Source organism: Camelus dromedarius, chromosome 29 (assembly GCF_036321535.1).
Source record: "Camelus dromedarius isolate mCamDro1 chromosome 29, mCamDro1.pat, whole genome shotgun sequence".
In the NCBI taxonomy this organism is placed as follows: domain Eukaryota; kingdom Metazoa; phylum Chordata; class Mammalia; order Artiodactyla; family Camelidae; genus Camelus; species Camelus dromedarius.
In genome coordinates, this window is record NC_087464.1 from 23,133,702 (window position 1) to 23,151,502 (window position 17,801).

The 17,801-nt window shown below is 47.8% G+C and overlaps 1 protein-coding gene across 10 annotated transcripts in view; it reads right to left on the minus strand.

The window, feature by feature from the left end:
• PPCDC (phosphopantothenoylcysteine decarboxylase) overlaps positions 1 to 17,801 on the minus strand; it is a 66,783-nt gene that overhangs the window by 30,558 nt on the left and 18,424 nt on the right. For 4 of the 10 annotated variants that reach the window (XM_031440814.2, XM_010977866.3, XM_010977865.3 and 1 more), the window contains exons 5-6: positions 14,630 to 14,798; positions 13,571 to 13,754 (exon numbers count right to left, since the gene is read on the minus strand). In XM_031440814.2, coding sequence (XP_031296674.1) covers positions 13,636 to 13,754; positions 14,630 to 14,798 — 288 coding nt within the window. In that variant the 3' untranslated portion in view covers positions 13,571 to 13,635. Of the gene's footprint in view, positions 1 to 13,570; positions 14,198 to 14,629; positions 14,799 to 17,801 lie in introns of those variants that run through there. The other 6 variants (XM_031440816.2, XM_010977869.3, XM_010977868.3 and 3 more) reach the window with 2 other exon arrangements.

Genomic DNA, 17,801 nt, shown 5'->3' on the forward strand with positions numbered 1-17,801 from the left:
TGTTATTGATTTCTAATTGTATTCCACTGTGGTCAGAGATTATGCTTTGTATAATTTCAATCCTTTTATAATTATTGAGGTTTGTCTTATGGCCTAACATATAGCTTATATCAGAGGATGTTCCATATGCATTTGAGAATGTATATTCTGCTGTTTGAGTGGAGAGTTCCCTAGGTATCTGTTAGGTCTATTTGGTTTATAGTGAGTGTTGTTCAGCTCTTCTGTTTCCTTGTTGATTTCCTGTCTCGTTGTACTACCCATCATTTAGAGTGGGATACTTAAGTCTCTGACCATTACTGCTAAGTTGTCTGTTTATCCCTTCAAATCTGTCAGCTTTTGCTTAATGCATGTTGGTGCTCTGTTTTCAAGTGCATATGTTTATAATTGTTATGTTTTCTTGCTGGATTGGCCATTTTATCACTATAAAATGTCTCTACCTCTTTTTTACATGTTTTGTTTTAGAGTCTATTTTGTTTGATGTTGGTATAGCCACTCCAGCTTTCATTTGTTTTGTTTTTTTACATAGGAAATTTTTATAAACAACAAGGTCCTACAGGGACTATATTCAATACCTTGTAATGGCCTGTAATTTAAAAAATATGAAAAGGAATATATATATACACATATATGTATAAATGAATTACTATGCTGTACACCAGAAATTAACATAACACTGTAAATCGACTATACCTCAATAAAAAAAATCTAATCTATACTTTTACTTTCAATCTGTTAGTACCTCTGAATCAGAGGCATGTCTCTTGTACACATCATAGAGTTGGATCTTGCTTTTTTTAGTCCAGTATGCCTTTTGACCAGATTGTGTAATATACTTACATTAGTGTTATATTGATACAGTTGGATTTATGTCTGCTATTTTACTTTTTGTTTTCTATATGTTTCATATCTTTTTGTTCCTCCCATCCTCCTTTACTGCTTTGTTTTACACTAAGTGAATACTTTCTGGTATAACATTTTAATTTCTTTATAATTTTTTCACTATTTTTTGAGTTATTTTCTTATTGTTGCTTTAGGATCTACCATATACTTTGTAACCTATCAAAATCCAATTCAGATTTATTTTGATTTAATTCCAGCGAGATGTAAAAACATTATTCCTATACATTTATTTATATACTCCTATATATTTATTCCCCTTTCCTAATGCTATTATTGTCATTATATACTATAGTTATCATATATTAATATGTTCATAAGTTATGTACAGTATGTTTGTGTAAATTATAAATCCAATAGTAAGTTGCTATAATTATTACTTTTATAGATTTGTAAATCTTTTAAAGAAGCTGAGAGAAGGAAGGAGAGCAAGTATATATTTATAGTTTGTTCTTTACCAATTCTGGCTTTCTTCCTTTGTTCCTCTGGATCCAGTTTACAATCTGCTGTCATGTCCTTAACTCCAATACAGCTTTGTTTCCACCCACCTCCTTTGTGCTGTTACTGTCAAATATGCTGCATTTCTATATGTTACAGACTCAACAACACAATTATAGATATATTGTTCATACAGTTTCTTTTTAAATCAGTTAAGAGAAGAAAGAAGAAATAGATTTATATTCTCTTTTATAATTACATAACTGCCTCTAACAGCACTCTTTGTATTTTCATATAGTTTTTAATTACTGTCTGAGGTCACCTGAAGAACTTCCTTTAGTATATCTTGTAAGGTAGGTCTGCTAGCAACAAATTCTCTCAATTTTTGTTTACGTGGGAATGTCTTTATTCCACTTTCATTTTTGAAAGCTAGTTTTGCTGAATATAAGATTCTTGATTGATAGTTTTTTCTTTTAGTATTTCCAATATGTGATCCCTCTGCCTATGGCTTCCATTGTTTCTGAAGAGATGGTAATTAGGATTTCCTTGGACATGACAAGTCATTTTTCTTTTGCTGTTTCCAAGAGTTTCTCTTTGTCCTTGACTTTCAAGTTTACTGCAATGTATATGGGTGTAGCTCTCTTCATATTTATCCTACTTGGAGTTCATTGAGCTTTTTAGATGTGTGGATGAATTTTTCATCAAATTTGAGATGTTTTCAGCCATTACTTCTTCAAATATTTTCTTTTTCTCCAGTCTTTCTGGTACTCCTATTATGCTTATGTTGATATACTTAACAGTAATTCCCTTTTCTCTAACGCTCTGTTCACTTTTCTTCATTGTTTTTTCTCTCTGTTCCTCAGATTACATATTCTCTATCAACTTATCTTCACTTGCTGATTCTTCTGCCATTTTAAGTCTACTGTTGAGCCCCTCTGTTGGAATTTTCATTTCAGTTCTTGTACTTTTCAACTTCAGAATTTCTACTTAGTTCTTTTTTTCATGTCTTTCTCTTTATTGATATTATCTATCTGATGAGATATTATCATCATACCTTCCTTTACTTCCTTATGCATGGTTCCCTTTGGTTCTTTGAACATACTTACAATGGCTGCTGTCAAATCTTTGCCTGCTAAGTCTGACATCTGGACCCGCTCAAAGTCAGCTCTGTTGCTTGCTTTTTTTTTTTTTTTTCTTGTATATTGGTGATACTTTCTTGTTTCTTTGCCTGTCTCATAATTTTTGGTGAAAACTCTGTGTGTGTGTATAATTTTGCAATGTAAAAATATGTTAACATTTCAGATAATATATTGCAGCAACTCTGAATACTAGCCATACATACCCCATCCTCTAGCTTCTTCTTCTTGCTACTTGTTTATTTGTTTGTTTATGTAGTGATCTGGCTGGATTATTTTAAAATGTATTTCCCCTGCTGTGTGCAGTTTCTGATGTCATTCCTAAAAGGCACAGCCTTGGATGTGTGCACTGTCACCCTGGGATGACAACACTTTTAAAAGGGCTCCCTTTCCTTGACCTTTCAGTTAAGCTGTCTCTATTGGTATCACATTCAGCTGTTAGTCTCCACTAATTGCTGACTAGTTGCTCTATCATTTTTTCAACAATGCCCTGGGGCACGAATTGCTCCACAGTCTGATCCAAGGAAATGAAGCCCCTTCGCAGGAGTAGTCTTTGAGGCCAGTCTTTGGAGTTTGTTCTCTCCTGAAGAGGGCTCTTCTCAGTTCTCTCTTTGCCTGCTTCTCCCTGGCAAAGTTCTAGCTGGTCTAATTTTTAGCTTGTTTTCCTCATGGAGCTACCAGATTTCTCTTAATTGCTTACCACCAATAGCTCCATTGTTTTTAAGAGCACCCTACACTCTGTTGCAAATAAAGTCAGTTCCCTTGCGGAGAGCATCAGACCTCTGTTATTATGGACTTCCTCTTTCCCTGTACAAAACCTCTGTGCCACTGCTCTGAACCTGGTGTCTTGGAGTGACACCCCTGCTTTACAAGGGTGCTGGGTTGGGGCTTCTAAACTGGCTTCTCCCAACATGCAACCTCCACTCTATAAGCAAACCAAGGTGAGAACCCCAGTAACCTCAGGCTTCCATGCTTTCAGGTGCAGTCTGAGCCAGAAGGAGGAACAACCTGTATGCTCTGCCACTACTAAAGCAGCCCAAACTTTTAGGGAAGCTACATGCATTGTTGTTTGTCCACTTTAGCTCATGGGAAAGAGGAAGCTCTCGTTTCACAGGCACCTGCCTTGGTTTCCCACAGTCACTTGATGTGATGCCCCAACCCTGCCCCACTGGGCCTGTGCCCCCCACTCACCTTCACCCACTACCTTCTGCCCTATTCATGACCCTTTTTTTACTTCCCCCAGCTAGCCCTCTCCTTCCCACTTTTGCACATATAGTAGCCTCGGCCTGGAATGTTCTGGCTCATCTTTCTCTGGCTAACTCCTGTTCACTCATCTTTCTTCTGCTCACTTCCTCCAGGAAGTCTTCCCTGAAGCTCCCCTCTCCCCTTACTAAATTAGAGCCCATGGTTACCCTCTCTTAGTATCCATCCTTACTTTTCTTCCATGATGCTTATCAGTGTCTCCCTTCCTTGTCTGAAAAAGGTCTACCCCACTAGATAGTTAGCCCAGAGGGCAGTGAGCACATCTGCCTCTGTTCCTCTCTGTATCCCCAAAACTGAGCACAGTTCCTGGCAAGGGGTGTATGGAGAATGAAGAGGGATCAAGTGAATGAATGAATGACTGTCGCACGGTGTTATTTTATCTGATTAGGCAAAGCCCCTCCATTGCCACATCACTCCATCTTGCCCAGATGGAGCAAGACGATACAGTGCAGAGCGTGGGCTGTGGGATGTGGAGATAGGCAGAACTGGGCCTGTGTTTCAGCACTGCCATCACCAGATCATGCCTTTGGTGAGTACATCACCTCGCCCAGCCTGTTTACTCACCAGTAAAATGGGGATGTAGCAGGATGACGGATGAAGCACAGTCATCTATGCAAAGGGCCTAACACACAATGCTCAGAACAGGTGTCTCCTTCCCAGAATGCTGGAGAGGGAGTGTGTTCATATCCCAAGACCTCTAACAGACAGGTTCTCATTACCGGGGTCAGGCTCCTCTACTGCAGGCCCAGAGCAGTGGGGGTGGGGAAGAGGTTTGTCTCTCACAGTAGGATTGCCCTGGGAATTCTCTAATCTGGGACCATGTTTGCTCTCAGATGGCCTCAAAACCTCTTCATTCTCATCCCTCTTTCAGAGCCACAGAGAAAGGGTACACTTTAATGTCTCCATGTTCTGACCCAGCAAGCAGAGGCTCTGAGCCCCAGCTGCATGGGGCACTCTCACCGACTCCAGGCCTGGCTACTGCCCACCCCAGCGGGCTCAGGCTCTGCCTCAGGCAAGCTGGGGAGAGGGATCCAAGTCCTCACCTTCCCTGTGCCTTGGTCAGCTTGCTCTGTTAGAAGAGAGTTCCTTTTTCTTGTGCCCCGTTTCCCTGGAACCACCACCAGGGATGAATAAATGGAGAAAAGATGATGTGATCCAAGAAGCCCTTCTAGACACAGACTTGCACCAGGTGGGCCTTCTGCTTCTTTGTGAGATGTGAGACTGTTGGTTAAGGCTATATCTGGGCAGAAGGGAAGTGGGAATTAGCCCCTGGACCATCAGAAAAATGATCCTGTCCTCAGGGGCTGGCACTTGAGGCATCAGTGAAAGCCCTTGAAGCATCTTCAGGACACATTTAAAGTCACAAATTGCACAGTCTAGTACCTGAGAGGGCCAACTCTTTCAAGGGCCAAAGCTGGCCCCGCCCACACTGGTAAGCCCTCTTGCCTGCTCTGACCCACCTGAACCCTTCCCTCTCAAACTAAACCCCTTAGCTTTGGGCTCTGTAGGATAGGGCTCCTCCTGCCTTCACCTACCATGTCCAATCTCAGGGCCAGACCCAGAACTGGGTCAGACGTGCTGTCTGGCCCCAGGCGTTTGCACACACTGCACCCCACTCCTGCCCTCTTTGCTAATGCCCACACCTCCTTTAGAATTCAGCCCAGGTAAAATCTCCTCTGAGATCCTGGTTCCTCGGACCTCCCCTGCAGGCTGGATGGGCTGACCTGCAGGGCTCCCTTGGCACCCTAGGCATACTGACCTCCCTCCCTTACCCCTTCCGTGGGCTGGTCTATCTACTTTTCTGTCTACTCACTGAAACAGAAGTGCCTTGAGGACAGGGCTGGGCCTTGGTCCAGGACGGTGTCTGGAACACGGGAGTTTGAAGAATGATTGACTATGGGGAGGTTGTGCATGTGTGGGGAGATTGGTATATGAAAACTCTGCATTTCCCACTCAAGTTTGCTGTGAACCTAAAACTCCTCTATAAAATAGTCTATTAATTTTTTAAAATTTTTGAAATGAATGAAAAAACATGATCAGCCTTTGATTATGCAATTTTGGTTTGCAGAGGCCTCAGGCTACTGTGCTTGAGTGAGGTACCCCAGGCAGACAGGTCTCTACGGGCAGGACTACTCTTCCCTTGTCAGCCCTGCCAGCCCTGCCAGTCCAGGTCTGAGTACACACAGGTGGTGTGGTCTGACTAGCAGGATGACAGGCGGCCAATTCTCTGCCCATCCACCTGTGATACAGCAAGTTAAGGAGGCTGCAAAGGCCAGCTGAGGTTTGAACTGGACCCTCCATTGTCTGTGCTTGGCTGCTGACCCACTCCTGGAAGGTCAAGCTGGTGGGTGAACGTAGCAGGGGCTAGACCCAAGGCTCAGAAACTCTCCACGTCTGCATGTTCTTGCAGACTTTCTACCTCTAACCTAGAGTGTTTCTGCATCCCAGACCTCCACAGCCTCTCCGGCGCCCCGAAAGGACTGTGCCAGAGCCAGAGCAGGATCTGTAGATCAGAGGGAACAGTCCTGGCTCCAGGATACCCGCCATTCAACTTCTCGGCGTTCCTGTTCCCTAATCATAGACAGGGGGCAACACAGTGAAGTTTGGCCACTGCCCCCTAGGGCTCCAGGAAGATCAGGGAAGGCTATAGGGGTCTTTGGGGCCTCCACCCTGCCTTAGCCCCCTGCCACACACTCAACCACCTTCCCCAGCCACTGCTTGCATGCCAGTCCTGGGAGAGGCCTCACAGGGACTGTCACACGGTCTGTCACACACCAAGACCCAAACCTTCTGGCTCTGTTTCTCTAGTTGGTTTCTTCCTCTGGTCTTCCTCCAAAAGGCCCTGGACCTGGGAGGCAGCATGACCCACAGAAAAAACAAGGACTTGGAGCTGGTCAGAACTTCCCCACTTATAAGCTGGGGGACCTTGAGAAAGTTAAGTAACATCTTTGAGCTTCAGTTTGCTCATCTATCAAATGGGGATAATAGCCTCCGCCTCAGGGGCTGCTATGAGGACTACGTTATAAATGGCAGCTGTGACTTTCCAGGGCATGGCTTCTGGGTAGTGCTTCCCTCTGGCGCTCTGTAGCAGGGTGACCACGCACCCTGGTTTTCCCAGGACAGTCTCAGTTGCTGCCTCTTGTTCTGGCATATTTATTGCCCCTTTTCACTCTCAGAAGAGCCCACTTTGGACAACAACACATGTGGTCAGCCTACCTGTACCTCTGCTCCCAACTTAGGCCCAGCAGCACCAGGTGAGCAGCACCGTCCCCCGTTTGTAGTCTCCCATCCAAGAGGCCATGTCTGGTTTGTAGTTAGGGGGATTTTTATACCCTTATCTCTGAGCTTCAGGTTTTGTTTTTCAAATGGGGATAGCAATCCCTATCTTGAAGGATGCTTAGAGGACTAAATGAGATAAGGTAAAAATCTGAGTTCCCTTCCACCATCTTCTCTCCCTGGTTCCCATCACGCCAGTTTCCCCCCAAGAGTAGGGCTCCAGAGCTCAACTTCTCCCCTACCAAGAGAGTGATTTTCAGAAGTTCCAGGTGACATATGAGCTCCCAAGCCAGGATCTTTCTTAAGAGCAAGAAATAATCTTTACTTCCACCCCCAAGCTCCAGAGCAGGCCCTGAGGAGCATTCCAGCCCCTCCTTCCTGCCCGCATCCACGTGTTTCTGCTGGCGGCCTCCAAGCCCATCGTTACAGCTGGAAACACTTCAGCCCTCACCTATCTTGCTCATATGAGCAAAAGGCACCTTTGAACTCTCCCACTCTTCCAGGAATCTGGAGGCCCAAAAGGGAGTCTGCTGAGCCTTTAATCCCCAGGTACCTGCTCTCTGGTAAAGCAGGTAAAGGGTAACCATGCAATCTCGGCAGATAAAGCCACCACGAGACCAGCCTGTTGCAGCAAGGGGGTGACATTCTCCCAGATCACACCCGGACTAGCAGCATGTCCTCCAAGGCCCTGCAGCCCACATCTCCCACCTGCCTGTTGCCCTCACACCCATCTACTCTTGGCCTTCTTTTGCTGTTAGACAAGAAGCATCTCTCCTGGCCTGATCCTCCCCCTTCTCTTGCCCTAGGTGACACCACGCCTGCCTTGGGTATTATAGAATATTAGGTTCCACCAGGAAGCTCTCAGGGTAAACAACCTGTCAGTCCCTGGGATCTGACTCTAGGGCTCTTTGTTCAGAGGCAGTTGCATGATGTTTCAGATTTTTGTGCTGCCCCAGAAACCATAATATCTGCATGAAGGAAGCTAAAGGAAGAAAAACAATGAAGCAGCTGCTAAATTGTGACTGAGAAAAGGTATCTGGTGGTGGTAGTGGTGTGTGGCAGACGGGGTGCCTCACCAGATCCCAGGGAGGTAAATGCTGAGGGGGAGAGCTCTGGTTCTGCAGGGGCAACAGCCTGTCTGGAGGCAGCTTTGGGGCAGAAAGAGAAACTAGCTGGGTGACCCTCACTCTCCCAGTCACAGAATGGAATTAAATGTACCAGTTGATTCTATCATGAGGCTGTTGTGTTAGGAGGGTGAAAGTAGACCAAGGAAACTCTCAGCAGCAGAGGGAACACATAACACACAAACACAACCGGATATAATCTGGGGCTCCATGTGGCTCCCTCCTGCACGGAGTCACACTCAGAGAAGCACACGCTGGCAAAGGAGTGTAAAAGACTCCGTGTTCTAGTGGTTGCCAGAGGGGGGCGGGAAGGAGGGAGGAGCAAGATGGGGCTAGACCGGGTACAAGACAACCAAGCTACCAGGGTATGTTGTACAGCACAGGGAATACAGCTGATAGTTTCTAACTTTAAGTGGTGTATAATCTATAAAAATATTGACTATGTTGTACACCTGAAACTAATATAATACTGTAAATCAACTATACTTCAGTACTAATTAATTAATTACTAAAAAAGGAGAAGATCCGATCTTTACTTGGGTCTCTGGAAGAACGTTAAGGGTGTCAAACTCGCAATCTTCAGCAACTTTTCTCAAAAATCCCTTCATCCCCGTCCCCATCTTCTCGTACCTCTTAGCAGCCTGGACACTCTATGAAGCCAACCCCCAAACTGCACCTCAACTCCCAGCTGGCCTGCGTGGCTCTGCTGCCATCCCTCCGTCGGGCCCTCTCAGCTCTTTAGGATGGAAGGTACCAAGCCTCTGCTCCTTGTTTTCCTTTCTCTCTACCTTTACCCATTACCAGAACTTGCCACGACAAAGGAGACTCTGGGACCAACCCCCTAAACAAGATTCCTTCCCCCTTTCTTCATGTCTTCTCAGTTCTACATCTCAATCCATGTTACCAGTTCCACAACACAAAATGCCCAGGAACCAAGAGGACCATGCTGAGAGAAAAAAACTGTGGTAAGCAAAGCAAAATTCTCTTTAGTGGGTGGAACTGGGGACAGTTATAGGTCTTGCACCAACATGCCACAATTGTCATTAAGTTCCCCTTCCCCCCACTTGCCACAAGGACTGTGGTTTTTATACTTTCTAATCATGCTGATTTTCCTTCACATTATCACTCACTTTTGCATTCCCTCCCTTTCCAGAACCATGGGTGTGGCCAAGGTCTTCGGCACAGCCTGGCTTTCCTGATTTAGCATCTGGCTTCCTCCCTGACTCCAGCTTCTCCAGTCTCCAATCTGTCCCACATGCACCACGCAGTGGATCGCGCTCCGCACTCACCGTGCAGCTGCCCTGCTGGATAGCTCCCGAGTCCCAGCACGTGGAGCCTAGGTTCCCATTCAGGTAACCCACTTCAAGCTCCTGGCAGCACATCTCCACTTCCGCTTCAACTACACTGGTCCTCCAGTGAGTACCAGCCTGAGTTCCCTCCGAAAGGCCCACCCTGGCTGCTTCTCAAGTCTGAGTCACAGCACTTAAGAGTCTGTGCCACACAGTCTCATTTTGATTTTCTCTGTCATTTGATTGTTTTCATTGTTATAAAGCCTTGAGTCTTCTTCCCATGAGACCATAAGCTCCTTGAGATCAGGGACCTCAAAGGCTTATAAGGGGCACCCACGGATACTCAAAAGTCATCTTCCTCTATTAGCTCATGACAAGAAAACAGACTGTTTTTACTCCAAAGGCCTTGATGGAAATCTCCAGATGCCCCTGCCAAGTCTTTTGCATTAACTCCCTGCCAAGTCATTTTTAAGAACTTCTAGATAAAGGGCAGAAGGAACCCTTTTAAAAATGTATGTATTTATGGCTTTTGTGGTGGATAATATATTCATCTGGCTCAAAACTTAAAATGAAGTCAGCCTCCCACCTTTGTTTCTCAACCACCCAGTTCCCCTGCTGAGAGGCAAACAATGGTCTTGTTTATTTTCAATAGGTATTCGAGCAAATACAAGCCGATGTGAATATTTCCTCCTTTTCTCCCCTCACTTTTTTTATACACAAGCTAGCATGCAGTACACCATCTCCATCTTGCATTTTATTTAGCAATGTATCTCAGACATAGTCCCCTATCAGCCCTAGAGAGCTTCCTTCCTCACTCTTTGTCTTGTGGCAGTGTGGTGTTCAGGAATGACTCTGATTTATTACAAAATATGTAATTTTGATAGATATTTCCAGATCGTTCTCCAAAGATTTTGTATCAATTTACACTCCTGCCAGCAATGTATGAGGGTGCCATTTCCTCACACCCTCACCAATCTAATAAACGAAAACTTTCATTTCAGTGTAGTTTGATTTGCACCACTCTCATGAATATGGTTAAATAGATTTTATGTATAAGGCCATGTGTGTTTTTGCGTGTAGACTCTTTTTACCCTCTGCTCACTTTTCTTTTGTGTTCTTGGTCTCTTTCTAATCAATGTGGAGGAACTCTTTGTATATTAGAGGATTTAGCCCTTTGATGTATGAGCTGCAGATAATTTTCCCAGTTTGTTGTTTGTCTTTGACCTTGCCTTTGGGCTATTGCTAGGCAGAATTATTTATTTTCCTGTAGTCAAATTTATCAGTCTTTGCTTTTATGGCTCCTAGGTTGTACGCCTTACTCAGAAAGAAGTAAGACACCTCCTACACACACACACACCCCTTTTAAAAATTCTGCCCGTATAAGAAGCTTGGAACGATTTGCCAGCTTTTGTGAGGACTAGGACAACTCCTGCTGTCCAGGAGATCCCAATTTTAGGGAGACACAAACTGATCACTGCAACTCCATGGTAAAATAAATAAGACGGGGCGCAGTGGAAAACTGGGTTAGGACCACCTAATCCAGCCTGAATTGGCCAGGGAAGGCTTTCCAAAAGAGGTGGCATGCATAGGAATCAACCAGGTGAAGAATGGCCTTCCTGTAAAAGTGGCAGCACATGCAAAGGCAAGAAGCAAGAAGCAAAAGGGCTCAGTCAAGGCTGTCCAGTCTGGCAAGAGGACAGGGAGCCCTGCGGAGCTGGTGTGTGGTAAGGGGTGGAACTAGGAAGGCGGACAGGGGTCAGATCACGGAGGGCCAAGTGGGTACTGCCCAGAAGTCAGGGCCTCACCCCAAGGCAGCGGGGTGGCAGCAGGGGGACACAACAGCCTCGGGGAGGAAGAACTGGAGACAGTCCAGCATGGAGGCTGTGCCCTGGCTCGAAGGCTTCTGCCTCTTGCCCAGCAGCAGCCATGGCAGCCTAGAGAGGCTCCCAGCTGCCAAACAAGACTGAGAATTTCAGACCCAAATGTTCTATTCTGTCAAACTTCCAGAATTCTATAAAAATCACTGGGGAAGCTAGCACCTTCTCAGAAAAATATTTCTACCCAAGAAGATGACAACTTCAAGAGCTGTGACTTTTACTGGAGAAGGTGGTGGTTATCGCTCCCACCGCAGCATCCCTCTGGCAGATGAGGCCAGGTAAATGCACCTCGGACACTAATTGCCTTCTCCTCAGCTCTGGCTTGGCTCAGGGAAAAACTGGGCTCTTCAGCTCCCGCCCATTCATCCAGACCCCCATTCAGAATGGGCAACAGGATGTGAGACTCATGATGGAGTGGTGGACCCCCAGCTGGCCCACGTCCACGGGACAGCTCTTTCCTTCTAGCCTTTCCAACAAGGCTCAGTTCCACTCTGAGCAGCCACAGCTGTTTTCAGAAGTATTGTAATAGGGAAGAACAAATCTGACTCCACAGTGGATCTGTTTCTTTTACTTAACCTTTGTATTCTATTGCTTTTGTGACAAGCTAATCACTAAAGGGATGTTGCCTATAAACCTAAGTTACACATAATGGTCCATTTCTGGGAACCCTGCTGCCCGTGTAATGAGTGGTAAGCTAAAATACCTGTGTGTGTGTAGCTCACAGAAAACCTCCTGATCAGGCCCACCTGTGAATGGCTGCAGGTAGGAAGAAATTAACACATTCCCTCTGGAGTCTGATGGGAACCAGGACTTGCCCCTTCCCCTTTTAGTATAAAAGTAGCCTGAATTCTAATTCAGGGGGCATAATTCTTTGGGACACTGGTCCACTATCTTCTCAGTCTGCTGGCTTTCTGAATAAAGTTGCTTTTCCTTGCCCCAACAACTTGTTTCTCAATCTACTGGCTTGTTGTGGGGTGAGCAATATGTGCTTGGACTCCGGAACAGTATCAGACAGAAGCCTATGAACTTCTGCTCCCATGGCCTTGTAAAACAGGCATTTTGTAGCAGGTCTCCTGAGCATCTGTTTTCCCTAAAGTACCCAGCTCAGAGTCTTGCACATAATAAGCAGTCAGTAAATGGTAGCAGTTTGTGTTAAAATTGGAAGCCTCACCATTCTTTAGCAGGTTGCTGAGGGAAAGGAAGGGCAATGTGGACAGGAGGAGGGAAGTTGGAAACCATTTAAACGGAACCTTGGGATTGCCTCTGGATTTCAATTACCCAGGCCCTCCCCATGCCCCAACCCCCAAACCAGTCAAAGAAGTCGGTTCTTAATGCTACTGTTTAGTTCTACCCCTTACCACACACTAGCACTTGATTAAGTTAAGTGCTATAGCTATAAAGGCTCTTAGAGGCTGCTGGTGGCCTTGGTTCCAGCCAGCATGCTTCCTGGGAACTGTCAAAGGCACCTCTACTCACAGTGGCCTGAGGGCATGCATGGGATGCCCATTCACCCCGGCCTGGAAGGTAGGAGGGCAGGAAGCCAGCCCCAACCTCAGCTCCAAATAGGTAGACAAGCCCTTCCCCATTGCAGCCACCAAACAGCAGTTAGGTCAAAGGGAGGGTAGCGGAGGGTTTCTAGGGCAGAGCATATGTCTCTCTGGAGTCTACTTCCCCCGTCCATGTGTGCTGTGGGGATAGGGGAGGCACAGACACCCAGGCCCCATCTCAGGCACAGCAAAGCTGATGAGGACCTGGGTTCTAGGGCAGGAAGCAAGGGACCTGAGTTCTAGGGCAGGCTCCAACCCTGCTGGCTGTGTGCCTGTCACTTGCATAAAGTGCACACATCAGCTCAGGGTCAGGGATTTTATTTCTCCCAGAATGAGTCTATTTCAGTAAATGTTAGAAAAGCTCACTGGTATGAATACATATCTAGCTTTAATTTCCATTTATTTGACATTTACTATGTAAAAGGCAGTGGGAGGGGGCATTTTACACACATTATCTCATGTAATGCTCTCAACAACTCCATGAGCGTAGAATAATACAGATGAGGAAAGTGAGGGTCAGAAAGGCTGAGCCCTGAGCCAAGTCCCACTGCTGGTACATTCGCAGAGCTGGGATTTGAACTCTGGGCTGTCCGGCTTCAAGCCCTTTGCCCTTAACCACCATATGACATGGGGACTGAGGAGTGCTGGTCAGTTCCCCAGCCACACCTAGTGATGCCCCTGATCTCGAAGACCACGGACAGGCTTTAAAGGACGGACAGAGTCTCCCAAAAGATGACTTTTCTTTATTCCCAGTGCCCCCGATCTCACAGCATGGTCTGTGGGAAATCTCATGGTCTTGCCAACTCCCAGGCTTCCCTGACTCTGCGTGGCACCTGGGTGCCCCACCAAGGAGCTGAAGTTCCAAAGGCCAGCGATCTCCAGCTGCGGCTCTTTCTAAAAGCAGTTCCTGTGCATGATGCAGAATCAAGGTTTCTCGGTCATTCCTCAGTCCCCTTCCCAGAACACAGGAACAACACAGCGGCTGGTTCCCCTGGCTTGCAGTGCCTATCCCAGGAAAAGGTGGGGAGGGGATCCAGAAAGCGAGCGTCTCCTGGTTGAGAGGAGTTGGGACCTGGGCCTTTGGTCTAGTTTAACCTGGGGTGGGTCAGGCCCCTGGGGAGGCTCCGGAGCAGGCCCAGAACAGTCTCCCTACTCAGAAAATGCGGGAGTCTTCACCATATTTTGCCAACATCCACCTTATTCACCAAACTCAGCCTAAAAGCATGCTGAGGGCAGAGGGACACACGTGACAGAAATCCTGGGTTCAACTCTGCTGGAAGCCACCGTGCTGGGAGAGGACTTCCTTCACTTTGTCCACAATGGTGCCCACCTCAGCCATGGCCCCCAGACCTAGGGAGCAAAGTCCTGCTGTGGCCTTGCCGAATGAGGCAGGGGACCATCCCCCTCCCACCCCCACACAGCGCTCCCCAAGTGCCCTACCCAGAGCCCGGTGCTTGAGGAGGCCAGGACCAGGCCTGAGCCAGCCCCATCACATCCCTTCGGAGGCACCCCCAGGACAGGCCTCAGGAGTGGTCACGGTCACCTTCTTGAACTGTATGGGCTGCATACCAGGGAGGATGCCAGGCGCTTTACATATAGTATCTCTGTCTCCTTTAATCCTAATAACTCTGAGAGGGAGGAATTACCATTTACACTTCCCAGATGAGAAAGCTGAGCTCAGAGAATGGTTTTGCCTGAGGTCACAACAGGCTGGGATCTGAAGCTGAGCCCGCTGCAGCCCCAGGCTGTGAGGATGAGCTGTGAGCCTGGCCAGACACCTACCTTGGTCTCCACAGACCAGCTTCTTGGCCACACAGGGGACCTCCACGTAGCCGAAGGCCTTGAGCTGGCCCACCTGCTGCTCAGTGATGGGGTGCTCCCACATGGCGGTGTTCATCGCAGGGCAGAAGAGCAGGGGCTTGCTGCGGTCCCAGGCCCGGATGACACAGGTCTGTGAAGAGGGGGGGTGCCTGCTTCTGTGCCTGCCACCTCTCCCTGTCATCCTAAATCCCCCCTGTGGAGCCGGCTGGCGCCCTCTGAAGTCTCTCTAAAGCCATAAACCCCCCACTCCAGGGCTCTCAGTGTGCCTGGAGCCAACTGGCACCCTTAACCCCCACTCCCCACTTCAGGACTCTCCATGTGCCAGCATTTCTTAAAACATCCTCCCTGGATGTGTTTATCATAACAAAATTAACCACTCCAGAAAATGGTTACTCTCACAGTACCTTAGGTAGACAGACATCATTGCATATCCCGCCCTTATCAGAGTCCCATTACTCAGAGGAGCCCCTGACAAGTCTTACCTCACTTGTAACCAATCAGGTACCTGTGCATGAATTGGTCACGCAGCCCCCTCCCCCCAACAAAAGACCCTGCACATTCACCCCGTCTCTCTTGCACCTCTTGTCTGTGTGGCCCACTGTTGCCTAGAGCAGTGGACCTATTAAACTTTCCTTTGCTCTTAACTTCCTCTTTGTCTCTAACAAATTCTTTTACCACCTGCACACCAGCCCCGCTGCCAACACTCCCCACCACTTCTGGGCTGCAGCCAGTGTGGCTTGGGATGACTGGGAGCCACTGTCTGCAGGGAGCTGTCTCATGTACTTTGGGGGTGGGGCCATGTCTCCTCACCCCTCTTACCTCCCCACAGGCTCTGGCATGGGCACCACATAGGAGGTGCTCTACCAACACTGGCAATGGCCCAGCCACCTCCAAGCAGACCTCCCCTCCTACGCAGAAAGGGCTACCTGTGCCCAAGCATATGTCTTCACCACAGCCGGCCACATCTCACAGACAGAAGCAACCCTGGGGAGCAGGGGGCAGGCCTTGCTGTTCTCACAAAACTAAGGACCAGACTGCCCAGCAGGCAGGCCCATCCACCCTGACACCAGCTCTACTTGATGCCAACCAGAGCTTGGCAATGAAAACATCTTCCATGTGACAAAACTCTCTCCCATATGTTATCTCACGAACCTCACTGTGACTCTGTAAAGAAGGTGCTGTCCCATTTCAAGGAGGGGAAGCTGCACTTTAGAGGTGAGCCATTACCCAAGGTCACACCCAAATGATGATCCGGGGTGAGACTGCACGCTGCCGGTGCCATCCTCCACTGCACCATGCAGCCTCACTGCCAGCAAGTCCCAGACCAGAGCAGCTGTGAAAGGGGCAGATCAGCTCACAGAGTTCTTAGCACTGTGGGCTTTGCAACCATATGAACCTAGGTTCAAATCTTGCTGTGCTATCTGCTGTTTCCAGCCGTGAGAACTTGGACAAGTTATTTCATGCCAGGAGTCTCAGCTTCCTCTCTGCAAAAGCTCACTCACCGGGTGGTTGTGAGGAAGGAGGGTAAGAACGCTTATAAAGCTCTTCACACAGGGCCTGGCACAAAGCACCAGCTCCAGAAACATTTGTTCCTGTTATTATTACAGGCATAGGCTCCCTGGGCCAGGGGCTGCCTGGGGGAGAAATAAGCTCTGGGGCCCACAGGAGAGCGCTCCCCTGGGCTCTTGTGCTCCAGGCGCCCCCGCCTGAGCTGTGGGCCCCTCAGGAGACAGTGGCTGGCACACCCCTTCCCTGAAGTGAAGCCTGTCTGGGAAAAAAGGGGGAGTCCAGAGAACAATGCCACAAACAGGCCAGGGCCAATGCCAGCCCTCCTCAGTGCCCTTGCCCTCTCCTGGGGAAAGGAAGGAAGTGGGACAGCACACAGCCTCACGATCTGGCTACCGGCGTCATCCCAGACACCAGTATTTGTTTCCCACCAAGTCTTCGCAATGTGGCGACCAGGCCATGAATGGACAGCTTCAGTCCACACTTCCTCTTGGCCCCGTGCCACCTGCTGCCTCTGCAGAAGTCATGAGCATACCTAGAAGAGCCCCTTGACTGCGTGTGGGGTGGGTGGAGATTGGGGTCTCTAAATGCACTCAAAGCAAAGCTCACCCACTGGAGCAGAAACCCCACACCTTCACGCCCCGCACCTCTCTAGCTTTTCCCACCTCATCTTGAAGCTCAGCGCCTCCCGGACAAACCACAGTTCCTCTGAGCCTTGCGGCAGCAGGAGGGATGAGAGGAGGCACCAGTTCCCACGGTCACTTCTGTTTGGCCAGTGCTGTGTGCAGCACCTCGGGCTCTGTCCCGGGAATCCGCTTGGGCAGAGAGAAGGCCTGGATCCCCAGGTCAGAAGACCAGCTCCCGGCGGGAGGGTAGAGCTCAGTGGTAGACTGCTTGCTTAGCATGCGCCAGGTCCTGGGTTCAATCCCCAGTACCTCCATTAAAAAATAAGTAAATAAATTAAGAAACCTAATTACCTCCACCCCTCCAAAACCTAAATAAAATGAAAAAAAATCTATTTTAAAACTTTTTAAAAAAGTAAGCATGCAAACTAACAAAAAATAAAGTTAAAAAAAAAAAAAAAAAAGAAGAAGAAGACCAACTCCCAGCTAGCCCAGGAAAGCCACCTGCTCTTTCTGGATCTGCTTGGCCATTTAACACAAAGAAGTGTCAGAGCCTGAGTGGCCCAGAGGGCAGATGGAGATGCACATCACCCAGGCCAAGGGCCTGGAAGGCTGGGACACCAGCTAATGCCCATCCCGCTGCTCTAATGACACCCCAAGTTCTGGACACTGGAAAGGGAGACGATCTGAAGGAGGGAGAAAGCAGAGTGAGATTTTTGGGGAGGGCTGTAAAGAGAAAACATCTTTTGAGAGAGAACAGAGACACAGGCCACCATGACAACAGTTTAATTTTTTTTAAACTTTTAAACTTTTTTTTAAACTTTGTAAGATTTGCAGTTCTTTGAAATATTTGTGCCTTCAAGTGAAACCTTTGAGGCAAAGGGCCTCAGGGCTGCTCTTGGGAATGTATTCCACTGCTGAGCCAGCTCAGTAGGAAGGAACCCCCATAGATTTCAGGAAGTGGTGGCAGCTTTGAAGACAAGAGGAGAGCAGAGCTTTCAGGA